This window comes from Prunus avium, chromosome 2, assembly GCF_965620075.1.
Source record: "Prunus avium chromosome 2, drPruAviu1.hap1.1, whole genome shotgun sequence".
In the NCBI taxonomy this organism is placed as follows: Eukaryota; Viridiplantae; Streptophyta; class Magnoliopsida; order Rosales; family Rosaceae; genus Prunus; species Prunus avium.
The window spans coordinates 4,076,391-4,102,137 of NC_142285.1; the positions used below are offsets into that span (position 1 = coordinate 4,076,391).

Here is a 25,747-nt window from a genome sequence, read left to right on the forward strand (position 1 = left end):
TTCTGGTTCAATGATGCTCATATTGCATCTAGCATAGATCTCAGTGATATCTCTGAGCTTCACAGGTGTAGAACTTGGTGATTCATTTGGTGAATCAGCATTTGAAGCATTTGTGATCATCTCATTTGAGCTGGAGATATTTTCAAACTGTGTTTCTGGTGTAGATGAAGTTGTGACTTCATACTCTTCTTCAATACTTCTAGAATTGTCTTCAAAGCTCATTGGAACCGTGACATACTCAACAGCCTGTTTGTCCAAATCCCATAATGCGCGTTCATAAAAAATGACACTTCTAGACACAGTTATCTTATTGGTCTGCAGGTTGTATACTCTATAGCCCTTTTCACATTTTCCATAGCCAACAAAAATGCATTTGACAGCAGAGTCTTCCAATTTAGACCTCAATTGACTAGGAACATGGCAAAAACAGATGGAACCAAATACTCTCAAGTGTTTAATTCCAGGCTTTCTCCCACTAAAGGCTTCAAAGGGAGTTATGTTAACTAAAGCCTTTGTAGGACATCTATTTTGAATGTAGACAGCAGTATTCACTGCCTCTCCCCATAACATGTATGGTAATTTCTTCTCATTCATCATTGCCTTGCTCATTTCTACTATTATCCTGTTCTTTCTCTCAGCAACTCCATTTTGCTGAGGTGAGCAGGCCACAGTTAGTTGTCTTTCCAAACCAATTTCCTCACAAAGCTGCAGAAATTCAATGGAAGTGTATTCTCCACCTCTGTCACTTCTAAGTTACTTGATTTTTAAGCAACTTTGCAATTCCACCATAGCTTTAAACTTCTTGAATATATTAAACACTTCTTACTTAAACTGCATGAAATACACCCAGCACATTCTAGTGCAGTCATTAATGAAAGTCAGGAAGTATTTATTTCCCCTTATTGTTGTAGTCTGCATAGGTCCACAGACATCTGAGTGCACCAGCTCCAGTGGCACACTTGCTCTCCATGGTTTCTCTTTACCAAAAACTTCTCTGTGTGCTTTTCCAATTGCACACCCTTGATAGATTCTCTCTACATTACCAATGACAGGCTATCCATAGACTAGCTCTTGTTGTTGTAACAGCCTCAAGCTCTGCAGATTCAAGTGACCAAACCTCTTATGCCAGCACCAAGTGGATTCTTCAACAGTTGCCTTCATAGCTATAGAATTTGCATACTTAAGTGAAAGTGGAAAACATCTATTTCCTGTCATGGAAACTTTTGCCACTAAGTTTTTCATATAGCTGTCATCAAATATCTCCACCATGGAATTTCCAAAAACCAGAGAATAGCCATGTTCTACCATCTAACCCACACTAAGTAAGTTCTCATCCAACCCTGGTACAAGCATGACTTCTTTAATGTATCTAGGACCAGATTTTGTGTCAATTACCAGAGTTCCTTTCCCAGTTGCTTGCACCAAGTCTCCAGTGCCCATTTTTACTTTTGCAGTGACCTTGGTGTTAATGTTGACTAGAAGAGATGCATGTGAAGTCATGTGGTTGCTACATGCACTGTCCACATACCACACACCATTATTTTTCACTATTTCAGCAGCATGACAAGCATAGAACATAGTGCCTTCTTCCTCTTTGTGTGATGCATAGTTAGCAGCTTGATCTGGTTTTCCTTTGCAATCTTTGGCTATATGACCAAACCTCTCACATTTATAACACTTAGGTTTGCCTTTGAACCAACAAGCACCATAGTGCAACTTGTCACAGGTTTTGCAAGGAACCTCGGCTCCTTCAGTCTGATTTTCCTTCTTGGAATTGTTTTCAGACTTGGTGTCCCACTTCTTCCCTTTCTGAGATTTCCAATTCTTCTTAGACTTGGAACTACCTGCTTGTCCTGTGTTTGATTGGTCTCTAGAACCCACATTTAGGCTGTAAAATGCCTTTTCTATCACTCTCTCATTATGCCTTAGTAAACGTTGTTCATGGGATTTTAGGGAGCCTATATCCTCCTGGACCCCTATGGATTCTGTATCCTTGGTTTCCTCTATAACTTCAGCAATAGAATCATATTCTCTAGTTAAACTAATCAAGAGTTTCAGAACAATTCTTTGCTCAGTTAACTCTTCACCATAAGCCTTCATTTGATTCACTAGCTCAAGAAGTTTAGTGACATAACCAGATAATGATTCATCATCATGCATACGAGTGTATTCAAATTCTCTTCTAAGAGCTTGAAGTTTCACATATCTCACCTTCTTATCTCCTCTGAACTCTTGTTGCAGGATTTCCCATGCTTCCTTGGTTGACTCCTTCAATGCAATTCTGGGAAAGATGTCATCAGAAACTACACCTAGTATCAGCCCAAGGCCTTAGCATCCTTTGCAATATTCTCTTCCAAAGCAAGCTTTTGAGCTGTAGTAAGATCTTCTCCTTCCTTCTTCATAGGTTGATCATATCCATTTTCAACCATATCCCACAGCTTGTGAGATTTGAAGATTGTGCACATCTTTATTCTCCAGAAATCATAGTTGCTCCCATTGAAGATTGGAGCACGAAGCTCACCCGTTCCAGATCCAGCCATGTGAGACCAGAATCAGAGGGTATCTCAGCTAGCTCACTACGATTCCACTATGCCTAGTCTCAGATCTGAACCTGGCTCTGATACCATGTTGGAGTTTTTATATTGTATGAGTTTTCTTGTAGAGGAAGTATATGAAGAAATGTAGCAGAGAGAAGAGTTGGTCTGGGAGAGAGAGAGAGAGAATGTTACTGAGCTCCAAGAGCAATAGAATGCAACGTACTCACACACATTTTATTTCTAACAGAAACATTCCTTTTGTACAACAGAGAATATGATCTCAGCCATACAATTTAGTGTCAGCAATATGAGCTGCACACTTGGCATGAGCTAGGACCTATGAGACCTACACTCTAAGAATGAAATCTAAGCCTTACACCTGTCTATCTAACGGACTTAAACCAGTAAATGATTTACATTTCAACACAACATTTAATTTAAAATACCCAGTCGGTGGCGGTTGGCACCGGACCACATTAGACTGCAAAGAAGCCCTCCTATGACGATCCAAAATATCAGCTTTGTGTTCGACATCATAGTTCTTTACTCGACAAAGAATCTCCCATACTTGTAGAGCACCAACACCAAACAGCACATTAACTCTTTGAGCCAAAAAAAAAAAAAGCAAAATAACTATACATATTATATTAAGTATTCTTTCCGTCTTTTTTTTAGAGTATCTCCAATCATGCTCCCTATTTTAGAGTATAGTTTTAATAAAGACTAGATAGTTATTTTAGAGCTCTTCATAAAATTTATATATGGGGAGTTATAATGAGTATTAATCTCTCCAAAAAAAAATTTCAACTTGAAAATAAGAATCATGATTGATGGTTCTATAATAGGAATAAATTCATTTAAAATATAATTAAATTATTAATTATTAATGATAGAGAGTCATTTGGAGTTCATTTCTCTTCTCGGAGCTTCTAGAGGTCTCCTTAATTTAAGAGCTAGATAGAGAGCACAGTTGGATTTAGATTTTCTGACATTCTCTCTAAATTTTAACTTAGGAGCACATTCAAGTTACCCATTGGAATTTATCATTCCAAGTGTTAGTTTCGAGTTTGAAGATGTCATTTTCTTAACTCTCCCTCCTTTCATCTTATTCCCTCAAAATTCAAAAACCATTTACTTCATCAAAACAGAACCCAAAGGTTTATTTTTCAGTTAAGAAAATATTACTTAAAAGGTGAAAACGTTCAATCCTTTCAACTTAAATGACGTTGGAAACAAAAAAAATAAAATAAAAATTACAAGAGATCTTACCACATAAAGCGACCACCATTAGATTTCATTTAAATGAGCTTGAGTGGATGAGATTCAATGAAAATGAGAGAAAAGGAGACAGTAAAAAAAGAAGTGCAAGTTAAAATTGAAATTGGTTAGTTGGTTACATGTAAAGATGGTTTAAACTAGTTGGTTATGTAAAGCTGGTGCATAACTGAAAATGAAAAGCTGTACAAAACAGAGAGAACGTTTAGGGCAGGGCATTTCACCTATATAATTACATTTCTCTGTAGCTGGGGGGAAACAAGGGAGGCATATGTAAAGGAAAGAAGAAGAAGAAGACGACGTCGTACGAGGGAGGATTCAAAGAAGTAAATAGATAAGAGTATATAAATGAGTCCACCAGGATCAGGAGACGCAACAGTTCGGGTATGTTATAAGATGACAGTTTTCATGAGAGGAGATTTTTGGCATGCGGAAACCCCCACCAACAGATCTCTCCCATCGCTCAACAGCCAATTGGTCATCGTCATGCTCGTCACTCGCATTCTCAGGGTTGCCTTCAAGCCTCGTATTGTCGCTGATATTCTTTTAAGTAGTCTTAGCTCTTATAAATATTGAAATGTCATATCTTCTTATATAAATGTGAAAAGAAAACTGAAATATACTTTCGTACAATGTGAGTTCCATAGGATTTTCATGTCAAAATTGTGTTATTCATCTATGTTCGGAAATAGGTGCTAACACAACAGTTCGTTTGTTATTATTATATGTGTAAGCATGTTATATGTGTTGGTTCGTATAAAATAAAAATCAAGTATAATTTGTTGAGTGCATTTCACCCGTGACCAGGGACAGATCTACAGAGGAGCAAGGGTGGTCAAGTGACCCCTGCAACCTCTGAAATCTGCCAATGAAGGGGAGAAAATTGACCCCTGCAAAGTGTTTGATGAAAGTCCCCAAAGGGGCGCAGACTATTGCTCCAGTTTTATATTAAAAAAAGGGCGCAAACTCTGTTTAAACAGACAGCCCGATACCTCCCCTCCCCCAAATCAGTTTTAGCTCATATTTTTTTCCAAATGTCAAACCCTAAATCCCCAAACCACCGGTGCACTTATGATGCATTCTTGAGCTTCAGGGGCACAGATACACGCAAGGGATTTACTGATCACCTCTACAGGGCTTTGGAGGTGGCAGGGATCCACACTTTTAGAGATGATGACGAAATCGAGAGAGGAGCAAATATTTCAGCAGAGCTTCAAAAAGCAATACAAGAGTCTCGAGTATCCATCATTGTCTTCTCCAAGGACTACGCTTCCTCGAGATGGTGCCTGGATGAACTAGTGACGATCATGGATCGTAGAGAAACTACTGAGCACATGGTCATGCCGATTTTCTATGATGTGGATCCATCCCATGTCAGGAACCAGACAGGAATTTTTGAAGAAGCATTTGCCAGACACCAACAGTGCTTCAACAAGGAGATGGACAAGGTGGAGAAGTGGAGAAAAGCTCTCGGAGATGTTGCAGATTTGGGAGGGATGGTTTTAGGAGATCGGTACTTTTTCATTCCCAAAATGATGCTTTTTAAAGTAGATTATAGTGAAGCTTTTTCTTTAATCTCATGGCGTTGTTAGATGGCAGCACTTCTGTTTTGAAAGTTCATTTACTTAATATCATTCATTTCAACCTATGATATAAATATCAATTCTCTTCTATAAAATAAAAATAAAAATAATAAAGAAATAAGTTTCTGTTTGTTGAAAAGAAATAACTTATTGTGCCTTGTGTATTTTAATATCAATAATTTATAGGTCCGAGTCGCAGTTTATCCAAGAAATAGTTGAAGTTCTTGGAAATAAACTAGATCACACATGGAATAGGAGATTAAGAGTCAATCCCCATGTAGTTGGAATAGATTGTCGTGTGAAAGGCCTAAACATGTGGTTAGAAGATGGATCAACTGATGTTGGAGTAGCTGTAGTCTATGGGATGGGTGGAATTGGCAAGACCACCATTGCCAAGACTGCTTATAACCAGAATTTCAATAAATTTCAAGGTAGCAGCTTTCTTGCAGATATTAGAGCAACTTCAAAACTTCCCAATGGTTTGGTTCACTTGCAAAGGAACCTTCTTTCAGATCTCCAAAAGGGGAAAGCAAAGAAAATATACAGCTTGGATGAAGGAATCACAAAGATCGAACGGGCGATACGTTGCAAAAGAGTTCTTATTGCTCTTGATGATGTGGACAACTTGGAACAATTCAATGCAATTCTTGGAATGCGAGAATGGCTTCATCCAGGAAGTAAAATAATCATAACAACTAGACATGAACATTTGTTAAAGGCTCATGAGAATTGTGCAATATTTGAGGTGGAAGGGTTGCATGAGTATGAATCACTTGAGCTTTTCAGTTGGCATGCCTTTGGACAACCCCATCCTGGCGAAGGTTACATGGATTTTTCAAGACCTGTAGTGCAACACTGTGGAGGGGTTCCATTAGCTCTTCAAGTTCTAGGATCTTCTCTCTTCGGAAAAGCTGCAGATGTATGGAAAAATGCATTACAGAACTTGGATGTGATTACTGAAGGAAAAATTCAAAAGATTCTCAGAATAAGCTTGGATTCCCTGCAAGATCATGACAAACGTCTGTTCCTCCATATAGCATGTTTCTTCATAGGAAAAGACAAGGATTTTTCAACTACAGTCCTTGATGAATGTGAGTTTGCCACAAACATTGGAATTCAAAATCTGGTTGACAGATGTCTGCTGATAATTGATGGATTCAACAAGTTGACCATGCACCAATTACTTCAAGACATGGGAAGGGGAATTATTCGCGAAGAATCGCCTGAGGATCCTGGAAAACGTACTAGAGTGTGGAATAAAGATGCTTCTAATGTTTTGAGAAAATTAACTGTAAGAAATACCTTCTTTTATGTCTATGTATTCGTAATTGTGTTGTGCATGTGACAAGTTACTTACCCAATGTTCTTATTTGTTAACAGGGTACAGAAACTATTAAGGGCCTCATGCTCAACATTCCTATGTTAATAAAAGATGAGTCTTCTAAGATAATATCCAGTGGAAGTAACAGAAAAAGATTCCACGTTGAAGATTATGATGGAAACTGTTCAAGCAGCCGACGTCGGCTTGGTTTCTTCTCTTGGCAGTCAATTAGTTCTTCTTCAACAAACTCATTTACCGTATCAAATGAGATAGGTTTCAAAACAGAGGCATTTAGAAGGATGCACAATCTTGAACTCCTGCTGCTTGATAATGTAAAAATCAGTGGAGGCTTTGAAGATTTCCCAAAAAATTTAATATGGTTGTCTTGGCGAGGATTCGCTTTAAAGTCAGTACCAACCAATTTTTACTTGGAAAGTCTAATTGCTCTTGACTTGCGGAACAGCAGCCTCCAACATGTTTGGAAGGGAACTAGGGTATGCTACTAATCTCTCTCTAGCTCTCTCTCTCTCTCTCTCTCTCTCTCTCTCTCTCTCTCTCACACACACACAGACAAATTTAAAGATGATTATATATTCATAAAAACTAATTACTTCTTTTTTAAAACAGTTTCTTCCAAGACTGAAAATCTTAAATCTCAGTCATTCACATGGCCTTGTGACAACCCCTGACTTGTCAGGATTCCCTAACCTCGAGAGATTAATTCTTAAAGGTTGCATAAATTTGAAAGAGGTGGATGAATCCATTGGAGATTTGGAGAAACTTGTTTTCTTGAATCTAAAAGATTGCAAAAATCTCATGAAGCTTCCAATAAGAATTAGTATGCCGCGATCTCTCCAGAAACTTATTCTCTCTGGTTGCTCAAATCTTGTGCTGCCTGCCAGTATGATCCTTAAAAATCAGTCAGACTCTACACCTACTGACATGAAGAAACTCAGTCTGTTATTTGCAGTTAAATCGTGGCAATCAATCCGATCATGGGTATTGCCAAGAAAAAATCTCCAACTTACCAGTGCAAGTTTGCCACAATTTTTAAAAAGCTTAGATATGGCGTACTGCAATCTGTCAGAAATTCCCAATGATCTTAGTAGCCTATCCTCATTGGAGTATTTGGATCTAAGTGGAAACCCATTTTTGAGCCTATCAGTAAACATGAATGGTCTTAGTAAGCTCCAGACTCTTTTGTTGGAAGGTTGCACAAACCTCGAAATGATTCCCGAGCTCCCACCAAGTGTAGAGATTTTGCGCGCATGGTATTGTACTTCATTGAAAAGAGTACTACTAAACTTACCCGACATGTTAAAAACAATTAGACGTGCGGTTTTAATATGCGAGAATTTAGTTGAAATTCAAAACGTGTTCAAAATGAGACCGTTGAGAAGCGTCGACATAGAAATGATCAAAGATATCGGTTTGTTCAATTTGGAATCCATAGGAAGCACTGACGTTGAAATGCTCAACTGCTTGACAGGTACAACAAGGAAGGGTCCTCTCCAGGTTCTCTCTCTCTCTTTCTCATGTATTGTATAGTTTTTTATGATGATTATTTTCTGTGGCCTGTAATATTTGAACGTATATAAATCTCTCCATGCATGCATGAAACAGGGACTGGATGAATGTGGTATATTTAGTATATTCCTTCATGGGAGCGAGGTTCCAGATTGGTTCTGCCACAAGTCGAGCATGGGTAACTCTGAGCTGTCTATAACTATACCTCCACATCGAAATTTGAAGATCCGAGGCCTAAATGCATGTGTTGTGTATGCACAAGGTAAGGTTCGTGATGAGAGATTGATTTACTTGGGCGTTCCCGTTCTTCGCATCAGTAATGAGACCAAGGGTCTTAAGTGGAGCTATGTGCCAGTCACAATAGGGTTTCCAAAAGAGAAGGAACATATGTTATGGCTTAGTCATTGGCGATTCGCAAACGATGAATTGGAGGGTGGGGATGAAATACGTGTTTCGGTAGATAAAATACGTAGTTCGGTTAGAATTGAATTCGATACGAAGGAATTTGGAATCCAGGTTGTGTACGAGCAGAATAATAATGAGGGTAGTGTAACCGAAGATATAACCACAATGTTCCAGCATGAAACAACTACCCCTTTGATCCAGAATCAAGTCATTGCTGGAGATGTGTCAGCGTTAGCATCAAGGTTTCATAAAAATTATACAAATAAGGTGGGTGAATACTTTATTTGTAATCATAATGAATTATCATATTTCTGGAGCCAATTAAGGCCTACAAGGGTCACTTGACCAACATTTTGAAAATATTTTTCTCTATGTTATCCAAATTGTTTTATAGGTATAATTATTAATGACCCTTCTCACAAATGTAAATTGTCTACAATGAACATGAATATGATCTATATTTGTTTTCATGTCTTCATATGTCATTTATATGTGTGTGTCATGGATTTTATTTGATTTTCTCATTCTATCTAAAATTAATCAACTTTTGATACTCTTTCATTATTTTTAGGTTGCTAGAATTTGGGTTACACTTACTAAGATATTAAATTTGTGATATTGAAATTTAATTATTACAATGAATTCTTATATATATTTTCCTATAAAAACTAAGTTCATTGTAATTTAATTATTATAATGAATTCTTATATATATTTTCCTATAAAAACTAAGTTCATTGTAATTATAAAGCTATTTAAAGTTGACCCTCCTTAATAGAATTCCTAGCTCCGCCATTGCCTGTGACACGTAAGTTCTAGCCTTAATATGCATCCATTGATGAACACTATTTAAAATACCATTTGTTGAGTGAATTGCACCATTGTAGTTTGATTATCCCAACCAACTTTTTTCTTAATCTCCATTAAGAATTATCCTTGTAAAAAGAAAATAAAATAAAAAACATATCAATCAAATCGGTCGACTATTAAATAACCTATTTGAGGAATTGCTCAATTAAAGGGTCTATATGTTTTTTTTTCTCTTTTGAGAGGGTGGCGTGCTAGTGGGTCCATCTGTTATCAGTGGTATGAGCTTTGCTCGCGCGTACATAGCACTTTCCACAACTTCTTGATTATAGAAACAAGGCTTAATTATTGTAGCACCCCCTGAAACTTCGGTTAAATCTCACTTAACCCCCCCAAAGTTAAAATGGCCCACTTTACCCCCTTGACCGTGGTTTTGTGTTCCATTTAACCCCCCACCGTCAACGTCATCCAAACGACCGTCAAAAAAGCTGACGTGGCAGGGGCATTATGGTCCAATCATCCACGGTGCCCAATTGCTGACCCTATTCAGTATCCTATGTGGCATAGTGGACCCCACATGTGTTGAAAATCCTAATCTAAGCGACTGAGTTTGTATAGTCTATTGACCCAAAAAAAAAAACAAATCGAGTTTGGCAAAAGAACCCCCTTCTCAGTCGATATAATTTGGGGATTAGGGTTAGGAACGTATAATCGAAGAGAGAGAGAGAGATTTGAAAATCTAAGAAGAAGCGAATATTGTAGATGAGTGAAATCTCTTATCAGTCGATATAATTTGGGCATTAGGGTTTGGACTGTATAATCGAAGAGAGAGAGAGAGAGATTCGAACATCTGAGATTGCAGAAGAGTGAAATCAGAACAATCGACATCTTGGGTACTGCGCGAATATTGGTAAAGGACAATGACGGTGCCGAGAGAGAAAGGAGGTTCTCAACCCGAGTATGGTAAGTGGCCCTTTGCTTTTGAAATGGATTCGACGAAAGCGATAGATTGTGTGGTCCAGGTTGAAACTTCTTTATTGTCTGCTTGCTTTGTTGGGTTTGATTAGCCTGGAATAAAAAAGTGTTGTGGTCCCCTATGCGTTGCTGTTATGTTTTGTTGTTTACTAGTAGTTTAAAGGTTGTTTTAGTGCTTTAAACATGTTAGGTGCGTTTGAATCTTGTTCCATATCTGTTTACTGGTAGTTTGGTGGTTGTGTTGTCCTTTTTAAACTATACATATGACTAGGCAGTGGTTAAAGTATATTCCAAGCATGAGTAGGCAGTGGTTAAAGTATACATATGAGTAGGCAATGGTTGAACTATACATATGACTAGGCAGTGGTTAAAGTGTGTTTTTTTATGTTATGTTGTGCAGATGACAAAGCAATAGTCACCTTTGAAGTACACCATGGAGGTAGAATGGTAAAATCCCCAAATGTCAATGGATGGTGGTTTTATGTGGGGGGGTCTGTTGATTATTTGGACTGGTGTCTTCTGGACTACATAAATTTGCTAGAGATATATGCGTATGCAAAAGAGCTTGGGCACCATGACCAAGTGGTTGTGACAGGGATACAAAATGGTAAAAAGGTGTGTATAGATAGTGATGCTCGGCTACTTGATTGGTGTCATTTGGTGCCTCCTAGCTTTCAAAGAGTCATTGTCATTTACTTGGAACACCCCACTGTTATTAATGTGGACGAATCTGCAGTGGCTTGGAGGGAGAGGGGTCCTATTGCAAGAAACCTAACTGCTGAATTTGAACAGCCTGGTTATGAGGGTATGTATGAGGAGGATGAGGAGGATGGCATTGTTGTTGATGAGGAGGAAGAGGGTGATGAAGGTATTATTCCTGTGGGTACAAATGTGGCTGAGGATAGGCATGAAGGCACCGTTCCTGAGGGTATAAATGTGGATGAGGATGGTGATGAAGGTACTGTTCCAGATGGGATCAACGTGGAGGATGAGACTATATATGAAGAGGGAGAGAATGACAACCGGGCTGAAAATGAGAGTGAAGACAGTGAACACAGTGAAGATAGTGACGACAGTGAACACAGTGAAGCTAGTGAAGACAGTGAATTTTATGATAGTGCGTATGAGCAAAGTGAAAATGAACAGTGCTTGCTGGAGAAGGATGATAGAGCATTTGACAACTATGTTGACCACAATGCTCCAGATATTGATCCAGCTGCAGATGAAGGAGAGAAGTCATATGATATGGCTGTAAGTGATGTTAATAGCTTGGATAGTAGCTCATGTGATGAGGTTGATTTGCGTATGAGAAAAAGGAAGAGGAAACTGCCCAAGTTTGAAGATTTTAGGCCTGAAACAGATTTGAATAACCCAATATTTAAGCTTGGTCTTAGATTTCCCAGTGTCTATGTATTTAGGAAAGCAGTGAGAAACTATTCAGTGTTCAACAGAAGGAAGATTAAGTTCTCCAAGAATGATAAAGATAAGGTTAGAGCAGTTTGTGATGGGATCAAGAATGGAAAATGTCCATGGTTTGTTTATGCTTCAGCTGTAAATGGAAGTAGCATGGTTCAAATTAAGAGTTATGAAGAGGAGCACACTTGTGGGACTGTTGAACGCAATGTCCATGCTAACTCATCATGGTTAGCAGAGCGATATGCTACACAGTTGTCTAGAATAATCAATTGGGATATAGGAGCTTTTAAGGAAAGGGTGAATGAAGATCTATGTGTCATAGCTTCAAGATCACAAATATACAGAGCAAGGCAAAAGGCAACTGCTGTAAGTGAGGGCACTTACACAAAACAGTTTGAGAGTCTTTGGGATTATGTTGAGGAGCTAAAAAGGACAAATGTGGGAACTACTGTCAAGATTAAGTCCAATTTGGAGGGTGACAAATCCAGATTTGAAAGGATTTATATATGCTTGGCAGCTACAAAGCAAGGATTTATTGATGCTTTGAGGCCAGTTGTTGGTTTGGATGCTTGTCACATCAAAGGGCAACACCCTGGGCAATTACTATCTGCTGTTGGTGTTGATCCTAACAACGGCATGTATCCAATAGCTTATGCAGTGGCAGAGGCTGAGAATTATGCAACTTGGACTTGGTTTTTAGAACTTTTAGCTGTTGATCTTGGCATTGAAAATAGCAATGGATATGTGTTCATTACAGATAGACAAAAGGGCTTAATTGATGCAGTGGGTGACATGTTCCCAAACTCTGAGCATAGGTATTGCCTTAAACATTTGCATGCCAATTTTATACTTGCTGGGCATAGAAGATTAGTTTTGAAACAACACATGGAGGGTGCTGCAAGAAGTACAACTGTACCTTGGTTTCAAGCTGAGATGAAAAAGCTCCAAGATTTGTCAGGACCAGCTTTTGATTGGTTGTCACGGCTTGATCCAATGCAATGGTGTAGATCTCACTTCAGAACACACTCAAAGTGTGACATTCTCTTGAATAACATGTGTGAGGCATTCAACGGTTCTATCCTTGATGCTAGAGACAAGCCTATTATAACATTGCTTGAGAGGATCAGGTATTACATCATGTTGTTGATGGCAACTAGACGAGAAACTATGGCGAAATGGCATCATGATGTGGGGCCAAGAGTGTTTGCAACTCTGGAGAAGCTTAAGAAGCAGTCAGCCTGGTGCATTCCAAGGCTTGCTGGGGAGAGCAAATATGAGATCAAGTGTTTTGGAGGCACTCAGGTGGTTGTTGATTTGAGGAACAGAAGTTGTTCATGTAGGCAATGGGATCTAACTGGGATCCCATGTAAGCATGCTTGTGCTGCCATTGGGCAGTTAAATGGCAATCACATTAGCTATGTCCATGATTATTACAAAAAAGAGGCCTTCATGAAAGCCTACAAACCCATGGTTCATCCAATGCCAAGCCAAGACTTGTGGCCTAAAACAAATTTCCCACCTTTGCTGCCTCCTAAATTTCATAAGCAGCCAGGGAGGCCAAAGAAATCTAGGATAAGCTTAGCCGGTGAACCATCTTCAAGCTCTAATCCTAAAGCTAAACACTTGCCAAGGTATAATTTGGAAATCAAATGTTCCATATGTAAGCAAGCAGGGCATAATAAGAGGAAATGTCCAAGGGTAAATGAAGCAGGGAGTAGCAGCCAGGTATATTCAACAGCATGTGATTTTAAAAGTTTTGTATGTTTGGCATTCTGATATGGATTTCCCAGTGATGTTTGTTTGCCAGGTACCATCACAAAGGCAAAAGAAGATAGCACATCAAGGCAAGAGATCAAGTCAAAGAGTTACAAGACAATCAAGGCAGAAACAACCAGTAAGTTGGGATACTTTTATTCAATTAACATTATGGAACTCTTCATTTGTACATATTAATCCAAAAGCAGCCATGTTAATCTAACTCTGTTATGTTTTCAGTTCATATCAAAAGCTAAAAAAAGGACCAATCATGACCAAGCTCCTCAACCATCTCATCAACCACCTCAACCATCTCACCAACCAGCTCAACCATCTCAACCATCTCAGTCTAACCAAGCTCAACAACCATCTCCTCAACCAGCTCAATGTTGCATTCCTAAAAGGACACAAATTAATGTGCAAACAACCAATTAAAAATACCCGCAAGTGCACGAATCTATCGAAGTATAGATTATGTAAGTACGGGGTCGATCCCACGAAGAACTTGTCGGCTTCCTATAAGTTCTAATTTGAGTACGTAAAGAACACTTAATTGACACACCACAAAAGCAAAATGGAAACTAAAAATGAGTAAAGAAGTGTAAAATAAATGAAACTATACAAGAAAACTAGAGAAAAACACAAACAGCACTTTCTATCACCCTTTTATCACCATTTGGACAGATTCGTTTCTCTATTTTTCCAGTTTCGACCTCTGTCCAGTGTTTGACCTATAACTTTCCAACCGTATGTCCAAAATTTACGTTCTTTATACGGTTGGATTCAGCACAGAAAATGGAAGAACACAACACGGACCGAAAGTCCAAAACAGTTACGAAAATAAACAGAATTCAGTAAACAAGACATACAACGTATCAAACACACAACTCACACACACATTGGGGGGGGGGGGAGGGGGGTTTGATTTGGTTCAAGTGACCTATTTCTATTGCATGAAAGTAAATGGACTTTGAATTTAAATGAGAATAGCAGAGATGAATTATCAAATTGTGAAATTAAAATGTAACAAACACTAGGGTTTCGGAATCCACCCTAAACAATTCTACCAAAGTTCATGAATACTCAAATGATGAACTCTAAACATGTTGATGAAAATGTTCGCAATCAAGACCATGGGTCATGGCTCAAGACGCATTGATTCTCTCTAATATACGTAAGGTGCATGGTTCGTGCTACAATACTTGTGCCCTCCCCATAACCGAACCTAGGTATGGTTCGTACTTCGATTCAATTACAAGGAGAACCCATTAAGTTCAAAGAGAATATGAACATCACAAGAATCCTAATAGCATGGTGTTTACATTAGGTATTCAAGAAACCAATTCACATGGATGATTCTTACTTCATCCATTGATTGCTTAGGATAACATGAAGATACACATAATCCCAACAATCTCAAGAAGCATGCTTTCAAAGATGGCCAACCAAGGAAAAACACACATCAAGGATAGATTAATTTGGTGAATTGGAATTCATCAACAATATCTAGAAATTCATACACTCAAGTATCAAAACAATAAGGTAATCATGTTTAGGGCTTCAACCTAAGCCCTAGCTATGGAGTTTAGTTGCTCATACTTATTCCAAATACAAACTCAAAATAAAATTAGAAAGAGTTTACAGATTTTGAGAAAATTGTGAAAGCTTCAAGGTCATCAATGGTGGAAGCTTTCTTCTTCACTTTGCTTGGCTGCACCTTGGCTTTCTCCTAGCTCCAAACTCTCCAAAATCTGCTCTCAATGTGTAGAATGATAGAATGAATTGGCTACCCACGTTCAAAACCTCTCCCATTTCAGATTGCACTTCCCTTTGCTCCTTTTCCCATCATTTCCAGCTCACACTTTTAATATAAAACTCATTCTTTCCTCTAAAGCCTTTGCCCATTGTCCCCTTGCCATGATGAAGCTTTGACTTCACAAAGATGCCAAAAGCTTCAGAAAATATCTCATTTACAAAGGTAATTCCTTGTTACCAAGAGTTATGGTAACATGAAATTAAGATGACACAAAGGAGGTAAAAGCTGGCCAAATCCGGATTTCCAGAGCTGTGGTAACATGCTGGATTGGTTGGATAGGCAATACTTGTCCAATGGAGCTCAAATTTGGATATGTTGTAGTTAACATCCATTGGAACAAGTCTCATGAAGAGCATGACCTCATCCGAGCACCAGAGCATGTTGATCCCAGGCCAAGAAGTTGACCTACGAAAATGAACAAAAACAGAATTTATAACTAATAATGCACTTTTAGCTCATTTTCATTCCAACCAAGGTAAAATCTAATAAAACACAAAAAGGAAGTAAAAAGCTATAAAATGTCAAGAACTAACTCAAAATAGTGGGTGAATAACATGAAAAATCATGTGTAAAAATGAACCGAACACTCAACCATGTCAAGCATCTCAGTTTGAACAACCATCTCAAGCTTCTCAGTTTGAACAAGCGTCTGAAGCTGCTTTGTTTGAACAAGCCTCCCAGTCTGAACAACCAAATTCGTCTCGGCCTTTACAAGCTTCCCCACAAAGGAAAGTTAGGCTTAAGTCTCCAGCTAAGAGGAAAGCCTTCCTGGGAAGGTTTAAGCCATGGAGATATTGAAAAACTCACCTTTGTTTTGATGTTTTGTTGTGTGTTGGTAGACGCATATGTTATTGGGTAGAAATGTCTGTTTGGTATTTTATTGTCTACTCTTTTTTTGGGTTCAAACTATTTGGCATTTCCATGGATTAAACAGGTGCATATGAGGTCTTTTGTAACATGTGCTTAGAAAGTATTTTGAGTTATGTGCCTAAAATATATGTTCAAGACTCTGTACAATTTATGTATTAATCAATGGCACTTTAAAAGCTCTTAAATGTTTGCAGAATTAGTGGTGCTTACAAAAGTCTCTAGTCTTAACCATTACAAAAGGGCTTTGAAACCATTACATTTGCAAAATGCTACAGCCATTACATAAGGCTCTCATCTCCAACTTGCCATTCAACTACGTACATTACACAAACTTACCTAACTTTCAAACATACCACATTGCCTAACTTACATTACCCAACATTGCCAAACCAAACCATAAACACAAAGGCCCAAGAAATAAACAGAGCAATCCACAACTTCTTCTCTCTTGCTCTCGCACGCACAATCTGATCTTCAACTTCTCTCTTTGTCCTCAGCAGCCAAGCCATCAGAGCTCTCTCACGGCGAGGCATTTCAATATCAACCCATACAAAAAACCCACAACCGTTTTTCCCCCTCTGCATTCAAACAACAATTCCATCACATTCTCAAAAAAATTTGTCCACTTTTCGATAAACTAGCAAATCCAAAACCTACCTCTGACTTTGGACACACAAAGAACCTCCGAAGTGAGTTGGACTCTGTCCAAGAAGTCTGCAGCCGAGCAAGCCTCCCACAATAGCAATGAGGTGCTGCAACAGCCAGCTCTTCTCCTCCTGGAGGTTCTTTCCTCATCTTCACACCCTCTAATCGAAGAAAGATGGAGAGATTTTTCTCTGGGGAACCCTAAATCCTTAAAATGGTGGCAAGTAATTTTTCTGGGTTTACCAACCCTATTATCGAAGAAGAAGAGGGGAGATTGTTATTTGGGGTCCGCTCCTTAAGTCTCCACCTTAGATTAGGATTTTCAACACATGTGGGGTCCACTATGCCACGTAGGATGCTGAATAGGGTTAGCAATTGGGCACCGTGGATGATTGGACCATAATGCCCCTGCCACGTCAGCTTTTTTGACGGTTGCTTGGATGGCGTTGACGGTGGGGGGTTAAATGGAACACAAAACCACGGTCAAGGGGGTAAAGTGGGCCATTTTAACTTTGGGGGGGTTAAGTGAGATTTGACCTAAGTTTCAGGGGGTGCTACAGTAATTAAGCCTAGAAACAATTGCAAGCTTGGGCCTCCTTTACTACATGTTCATGTTGGGTTTGGAGCTTGATTTCAAACCAGTAAAACGTGCTGGGAAGAAGGCTCTTAGCATTGCCCTCGCAGGCCTCGTTGTCACCGTTCCCCTCAGCGCGGCTCTTCATTACTTTCTTCTTGGTGACGACTCTCGCTGGAAGTACAAGGGCAAAAGGCCCACTTGGTACGGGCCCTTGGTCTGGGACATTACCCTCGCCACCACCAGCTTCCTCGACCTAGTTTGAATCCTCGCCGACCTCAAACTCCTCCATTCTGAGGTCGGTCGGCTTGCCCTATCCGCCGCCGTCATTGCCGAGTTATGCTCATGGTTTCTTCTTGTGGTGACCATGTCGGTAATGAATGCGGCCGGGTGGCGCGGGTTCACGACCACCGTGGCCTTCGTACTCTTATGTGTTTTTGTTCTTCGGCCTGCTCTCTTGTGGGCGATCCACTGCAAATTTACCGAGAACAAAAGGAATAATAATAACGATATGGACCTCAACGTGTGCTTTGTCCTGTTCGGTGTCGTGATATTCGGGTTCACAATGCAAGCATGTGGGTCCCACTTCATCGTTGGGCTTTCGTGTTGGGAGCCATCATGCCCAAGAAGGGAGAGATGAAGAAGATGGTGATGCAGAGGATCCAAAACTAGGTGTATCTGCTCAAGATGCCCCTTTTCTTCTTGTTCGTCGGGCTAAGGACCGATTTCAGACATGTTTTTTATGAGGACGTTGCGAACCAAGTGCCCTACGGTGCAGCTCACGCGTGCCGTGTCATGGTGGTTATCGTTCTGTCTTCCGCTTCTAAGATTTTCACCACCTTTCTTGTCGCCTTAATCCATAAAATTCAACCTTGGGATAGTTTTACTCTTGGGATACTCATGAACACTAAAGGATTATTGGGACTTATCATTCTCAACTCTGCTAAAGACCTACAAGTAAGTACTACTCTATCTCACTCGTTATTTTATAAACTAGTTAACAAGTTAATACGACATCAAACATTATTTTTTCAAGTTAAATTATATATATGATTCTAAACAACACATATTCAGACAAGAATTGACTTGATCAATCAATTGTTCGAATTCGTAATCTGACAACGTCATAGTGTTAATTAATTACATATCTGTATGGTGCATCATGTCTATAGGTCTTGGACCACCGAACGTTTGCAGTAATGATGAGTCCAATTTGGCTAATGACGGTTCCGGTTGGACCCTTCCTAGCCCTGGGTTACAAGACCACAAGGGCTTCCACACAACACAAAATCAGGAACATACAAAGCTTAGAACTTGATACCGAGCTTCGAATCCTCACATATACCCACACCTCCATCAACGTTCCGGCTTTGTAGACCTCCTCAAGGCTTCAAATCCATCCCGACAATCCCGGATCTATGTCATCGCCGTCCAACTGGTGGAGCTCATCGACCAAGCTTCGGCCATGCTCATCGTGCACGACGCTTGCAAAGCTAACACAAATCATACCTGGGCCAACACCGAGGCACAACCTGAGTCATTCACCTCTAGAAATGCCTTTGAAAGCTACGCCAAGGGAAGAGAAAACGTTTATGTTCAAGCACTCACGACCGTTTCCGCGCTACAACACCATGCACGAGGAAATATGCAATCTGGCCGAGGCAAAGTGCATCAACCTCATAATCATCCCGTTCCACATGCGAGCTAATATAGATGGTGCCATGGAGGATGCCAACCCTAATTTGAAGGGCATCAACAATAACATGATCGAAAAGGCTCCCTGCTCCGTGGCGGTTTTTGTCGACCGCGGGCTTAGTATGTCCCATATGACCGAGTCATACAAGTACACCTCTCAGGCCTACCGCCACTTTGCCACGTTCTTCATCGGAGGGGCAGATGACCGCGAGGCGTTAACGTATGCATGGAGGATGGCAGGAAATTCGAGGGTTAACTTAAAGGTTGTACGGTTTATCGTTATCCCAAATAACAACGGCAACAACAACAACGAAACTGATCCAAAGGTAATGGAAGACAGTGGGAGGGAGAAGCAAATAGACGAGTTGTACGTGGACGAGTTTAGGCTGAAGTCCAAGCACAACCCCAACATACAATTCTTGGAGGAGGCTGTTAATAGCTGGGAACAAACTCTGAATCTCATAAGGGAGTTGGATGGTGAATATGACTTGTATGTAGTGGGAAGACGGAATGGAAGCACATCACCGGCGAAGGCATTTTCGGATCATTATTTGAGCCAGACTGACGATCAATTGGGGCCTCTCGGGGAAGCATTATTGACTTCAAGTTTTGCAATTAACGCATCCATTCTTGTAGTGCAGCAAGGGGCCGCTATGGATGAACCAGAGGATGAAAACGTTTCGGTTATATGAAATTAGCAAAAACCCTTCAAAATTCTTGGTGAACTTAGAATAGGATGACTCGACTTAGATCCTTTTCCTTTCCTTTTTGCTTTTTGTTTTGTTTTGTTTTGCTAAGGGCCAGTTTGGCATTGCTGTGCTGTGAAAATAATCACTGTCGAATTTGCTGTATGAGAAATCAGCTGTGAAAGAAAGTAGTTTGGCGTTTGGTAAACTTCTTGTTAAAAGTGATTTTGGTACAATAATCAGTTTCTAAATGTTTGACAAATTTTTATGTAAAAGTGCTGTGAACTGTGTATAATGACTCAAAAGGGCATGAGGTTATTATTTAAGATTGCAATACCTAAATTCTGAATGTTATGACCGGAACTCACAAATAGATATAATAACAACTCAAAATTGTTATGACCAACTGAAATTTTCATATGGATATAATAATAACTCAAAATCTTCCCATCATGCTGCTAGTATTCAATGCCCTCCTTGCCTCTTTATCCATGACCAACACAACAACCAATTGCCAATTAATTTCCAATTCACTTTGACCCCTTATAAGAAAATATGGTGAATGTTTTCTATATTGATCACTGTACAAAGATTACAAATATATAACAAAGCTTAAGGAATACAAAAGGAAAGAAATCTCCAGATCCTATGTCTAAGGTAATTACACAGAAAAGGAAAAGAATTGTTGTCCAAGTAAGACAACTATACAACGTTAACTTAAATATAAAGTCTTCCTTCTATTAAGCCTTGATTTCTAACACTCCCCCTCAAGTTGGAGCATGTATGTCTAAAAGATTCAACTTGCTTTTCAATCGTAGGAAAGTTTCCTTGCCCAATGCTTTTGTAAAAATATCTCCGATTTGATCTCTAGAAGGAAGGAATGCAGTACGTAATGTTCCATCTTGAATTCTTTCACAAACAACATGGCAATCAATTTCAATGTGTTTGGTTCGCTCATGATAGACCGGATTTGCTGCTATATATATGGCAGCCTTGTTGTCGCAATAAAGTGTACTAGGAAAGGAATGTGATATAACAAGATCTTGTAAAAGATATCGTAGCCATTGTAGTTCACATGTAACTACTGCCATTGCCCTATACTCGGCTTCTGATGAGGACCTAGATACAGTGGGCTGTGTTTTGGTTTTCCATGAATTTGGACTTGTTCCGAGAAACACACAATAACCCGTTGTTGATCTTCTTGTCATGGGGCAACTTGCCCAATCTGAGTCACAGAAAGCTTGCAATTTTAATTCATTATGAGAGGATAATAGAATACCTTGACCTGGTGATCCCTTTAAGTAATGAACTAAACGTGTGGCAGCTTTCATATGTGGTTGGCGTGGTTGGTGCATGAATTGGCTAAGGATATTAACTGCAAAAAGAATATCTGGTTTTGTAATAGTTAGATAAATAAGTCTTCCAATCAAGCGGCGACATGAGGCTGGATTGTTGAGTGGATTGCCATCACTATTGTTGAGCTTTAGATTTTCTTCCATGGGAAAAGGCTCAGGTTTAGCTCCCAATAAACCTGCGTCTTTGATAATATCCAAAGCATATTGTCATTGGTTCAAACAAATGCCTCTTCGTGATTTTGACACCTCAATCCCAAGGAAATATTTGAGATTGCCAAAGTCTTTTAGCTTGAATCGCTGATGTAGGAAGTTCTTAAGCTTGGAAATCTCATTTGCATCTGAACCTGTGATAATTACATCATTGACATACACTAGTATAAACACTGAGGAAATACTTTTGTGTTTATAAAACAGAGAGTAGTCGGCTTTGGATTGAATATAACCAGCATCAAGAATGGCCTGTGAAAATTTGGCAAACCATTGCCTAGAAGCCTGCTTAAGTCCGTAGAGCGATTTATGTAGCTTGCAAACAAGATTCTCCCCCTTACGGACATAACCTGGCGGAGGCTGCATATAGACATCTTCATGTAAGTCACCATGCAAAAAAGCATAGTTGACGTCTAATTGATGAAGAGGCCAATCCTTTGAGGCCGCAATGGTAAGGAGAACCCGAACGGCGACCAATTTTGCAACGGGAGAGAAAGTCTCTTTGTAATCAACACCCTCTAGTTGAGTGTACCCTTTAGCAACGAGGCGAGCTTTAAACCACTCGATGGTACCATCCGAATTTCGTTTGACTTTGTATACCCATTTACAACCAATGGGGTGTTTGTTGGCAGGGAGAGCAACAAGGGACCAAGTGGAATTTGATTCGAGAGCGTGGAGTTCATCATGCATGGCATCACACCAATGGGGAATAAGAGAATCTTGTGAATAGGAAGTAGGTTCCTCTAGAGTAGAGATAGAATCCCGTGTCTGGCTTTTTCCTTTTCTTTGAAAAAATTTGCTTGGCACTAAGCCCCCAAGTATTTTGGGGTTTGCATGTGTAGCTTGCTCAATGGCATGAATAATGCATTTGCCAAAGCTTCTAGGGCCTTCTTGCAAGATCTTGTTTTGCTTGAGAATGAAGATCTAACACACAAACAAATGGAGCATGTGAGTAATCTGTATTATGTTTACTCTGCAAATTAGATAGCCAACAAAAGGGAAAAAAAAGAAGAAAGAGGGAATGTTCTTATCTCTTTATTTTCTCTGGTTTATTGCTTTTGGTCTTCTTCTTTGGAGGCATCGGTTCAGATATTGGCTTAATCCCCAGCAGAGTCGCCAATTTATGTGGGGGTCTTTTTGTTCCAACAGCCAGACGAATGGGCTTGGGCTACTGTAAAGGATGAGCAGATGTGTGAAATTGCCCCCTTTGTGTTCGAGTTCGAATATTAAGCCCCAAAGATGTCTCGAAAGGGTGATGACGCCTTAGGAAACTATTTGGTTACCTTCACCAATGAAAACAATAATAAATTACAGATAAATCTTCTAGCTTTGCATGAGAAGATTATGGCATGGAGCAAAATTATCATGGGTTTAGCACTTGATGAGAGAGAGCTGTGAGTTCCTATGAGAGACAGAGGTTCTAAGGGAAAGAGAAAGGGATTCTAAGGAGGTTTGATGAAGGGGGAGAAGGATGGTGAAGAATTGTGGGTAATCTTAGCAGTTTCCGGCAGCTTGACGGTGACTCTGTCAAAGCTATGCCAATCTGCCAGAACAGGGGAAATAGGGGAAATAGGCAAGGATAGCACGAAAATTATTGGGTTTGCATGTGAGAGAGGAAGCTTGCTCTCTGAAGGTTGTGGGTTGTGTTGTGTTGGGTAGAAGAGGCCCTATTTATAGTTGCTGAGGTTTGTTCTTCTCCAAGAAACCCTAATGGTTTCTTCCCAAAGAAACCCTAATGGTTTCTTCCCAATCTAGCTAAGCTTTCCTCTCCCTTTTTCTCCTATTTCTTGACTTACTTCATGGTGGCAAAGTCAGCTCTGCCCAATCCCACAAAATCAGAGATTTTTGGGAGCTCAATGTTTCTTCCCGCGGCTGCTTCAGAGGGGAGCTTCCATTTTCACCCATCTTCTTTCTCTTCTTTCTTCCTCTTTCCATGGCCAAATCTGATAAAGGAAAGAAAATGGGTATGCCTGCTGGTTCGAAAAGTGGCATCCTTCCCTGCGCGCCAATATCCCTTGGTCCTTTGAATGCCTTTGCTGGAAATTTGTTCCCCCATCACGTGTTGAAGCTTCCAGCGGTTCTGCATACATGGACACCTTTGCTCCTTTTCGTAGCTTTTGTTTTCACCCAAGTGCTGAGGCTCCTGCTGACTTTTATGCTAATTGTATGGGCTTATTGAGACAACAATATGACTTGTCAAATAAAAGGGCTAAGCTTATCAAGTGTTGGGCCATCTTGGTTGTAGTAATGGGCTATCTTTTTGGTTGGGATATTTTAATTGGGGCAATGGGCTATTTTTCTCTCTTGTGCTTACCCACATTTGGGCCTAAGAAATGGGCTTGAGTCCCGAGGCCCCCAAGCGACCCGAGACTTCCATTTCTCGACCCATCGATGGGCCCCATGACAACTCGTTACCATCCATACCACAACCCACTCAAGCAAGCCCCGAGCATTTGAGTGGCTTGGGCCCACTTAAGCTTGTAGTGCGATTGGGTGTGAAATAATACTTTCCCGCTTGGCATGATATGTCATTTGGCATGCTTTTAATTATGACGCTTGATAGGATAATTGGCATGGATTTGCAGAGCTAAATGCATCTTTATAATTTTAATCTCAATTTCTAGCATGACAGATTTTTATTTGGCATGGCATGCAGGGTGTGGCTTGTGCATGGCAGACTTTCGTGTACTCCAAATCGGGTCTTTTTCCAATAATATATCGTTTTGGGCTAGGAATTTATTCGGGCCCAACCATGGATTTTTTGGGCCTCAACAGTAGGCATATTTGGAGGTGAAAAAAGGATGGGATCATGAGTGGAAGGTGTTGTTTCATAAGGAAAATGGTTTTCAAAAAACTGGACATCCCGACTAATAAAAATTTTATGGGAGGAATAATCATAAATTTTGTAACCTTTTTGATTGTGGGGATAACCAACAAAAATTCCAGGTGTGGCTCGTTTGTCAAATTTGTGCGCTTTGTGTAAGACATTGTTGGCAAAGCAAAGACAACCAAAAACTTTTAAGTGTGTATATGTTGGTGGTTTACCAAATAAAATTTCATAGGGTGTTTTACCTTTTAAAACCTTACTTGGTAATCGATTGATGAGATATGTAGCTGTCAAGATGCATTCTCCCCAAAATTGGAGAGGTAGATGAGATTGAAAGCGGATGGATCGGGCCACATTGAGAAGGTGACGATGTTTTCGCTCGACGACACCATTTTGTTGTGGTGTGCCAGGGCAAGTGCGTTGATGTTGCACTCCCATAGAAGAAAATAATTGTTGAAGATGAGCATTGAGAAATTCTAAACCATTATCGGTGCGAATTTTGCAAATAGAAAAATTAAATTTCAATTTGATCATAGAAAAAAATTGTTGTATAAGTTGGAAAGCTTCATATTTGAAATGCATGAGATAAGTCCAAGTGCAACGGGAATAGTCATCAACAATGGTTAAGAAATATTTAGCACCAGTAAAGGATGAAATAGTGAAAGGGCCCCAAATGTCCCAATGTATTAAATCAAAGCATTTGGAACTGGAAATAGTACTTAAAGGAAAAGGAGTTCTAGCATGTTTTGCTAATGGACAAATCAAACAAGTATCCTTATTAAAACAAGAAACAGAATCTGAAAGGTGCGAAATCTTGGATTGAACCATATGGGAGGGATGGCCTAAACGCCAATGCCAAAGATTAAAGGTTGTAGATGTGATGGTGGAAACAATGGGAGCATCTTCGGAATCCAAGTAGTAGAGACCACCACGCACACTACCCTTGCCAATCCTCTTCTTCGTAACTAGGTCCTGGAAAATGCATTCATTAGGATAAAATGTGACGGAACAATTTAAGGACTTGGTAATCTTATGAACAGACATTAAATTGAATTGAAAAGAAGGTGCAAAGAGTACATTTTGCAAGAGTAATGTGGGGGATGGATTTGACTGGCCTATATGTGTAATAGATGTTGTTTGGCCAGTGGGTAATTTGACTGGTGCACAAGTAATGGGTGTTTTGGTATGAAATAATTTTGAATTTGATATCATATGGTCAGTGGCACCCGAGTCAATAATCCAAGTAGAGGAATTGAAACCAGAGGTTAGGCCACATGAAATACCTGCAAAATTATTTGCCAAAGGACTACTTTTACCATTGGAAACCATGGAAAGAAATTTTTGATATTCCTCTGGAGTGAGAGTTACGCCGGTGTTGAATGGTGATGGATTGGCATGCACAGCAGCAGTAAATGGAGGCTTATTGGATCTATTCAGATTATTCCTGCTAGATGCATGGTTTCTATTCGACT

At 39.7% G+C, this 25,747-nt stretch overlaps 2 protein-coding genes across 2 annotated transcripts; one reads left to right on the top strand and one right to left on the bottom strand.

Annotated features, from left to right (window-relative positions):
* Positions 1 to 1,308: 1,308 nt before the first annotated feature.
* On the bottom strand, positions 1,309 to 2,540 carry LOC148296291 (uncharacterized). The gene is made up of 2 exons (XM_088248468.1): positions 2,328 to 2,540; positions 1,309 to 2,268 (listed from the first exon to the last, which is right to left on the bottom strand). The coding sequence occupies exons 1-2, from the start codon at positions 2,538 to 2,540 to the stop codon at positions 1,309 to 1,311; spliced, it is 1,173 nt and encodes a 390-aa protein (XP_088104594.1).
* A 1,447-nt stretch (positions 2,541 to 3,987) lies between these two features.
* On the top strand, positions 3,988 to 9,119 carry LOC110771853 (TMV resistance protein N-like). Its single transcript, XM_088249548.1, has 5 exons — positions 3,988 to 5,325; positions 5,582 to 6,686; positions 6,776 to 7,210; positions 7,344 to 8,231; positions 8,340 to 9,119. Exons 1-5 carry the CDS (start codon positions 4,847 to 4,849, stop codon positions 8,991 to 8,993), a joined length of 3,561 nt encoding a protein of 1,186 aa, XP_088105674.1. The 5' UTR covers positions 3,988 to 4,846; the 3' UTR covers positions 8,994 to 9,119.
* Positions 9,120 to 25,747: the final 16,628 nt, after the last annotated feature.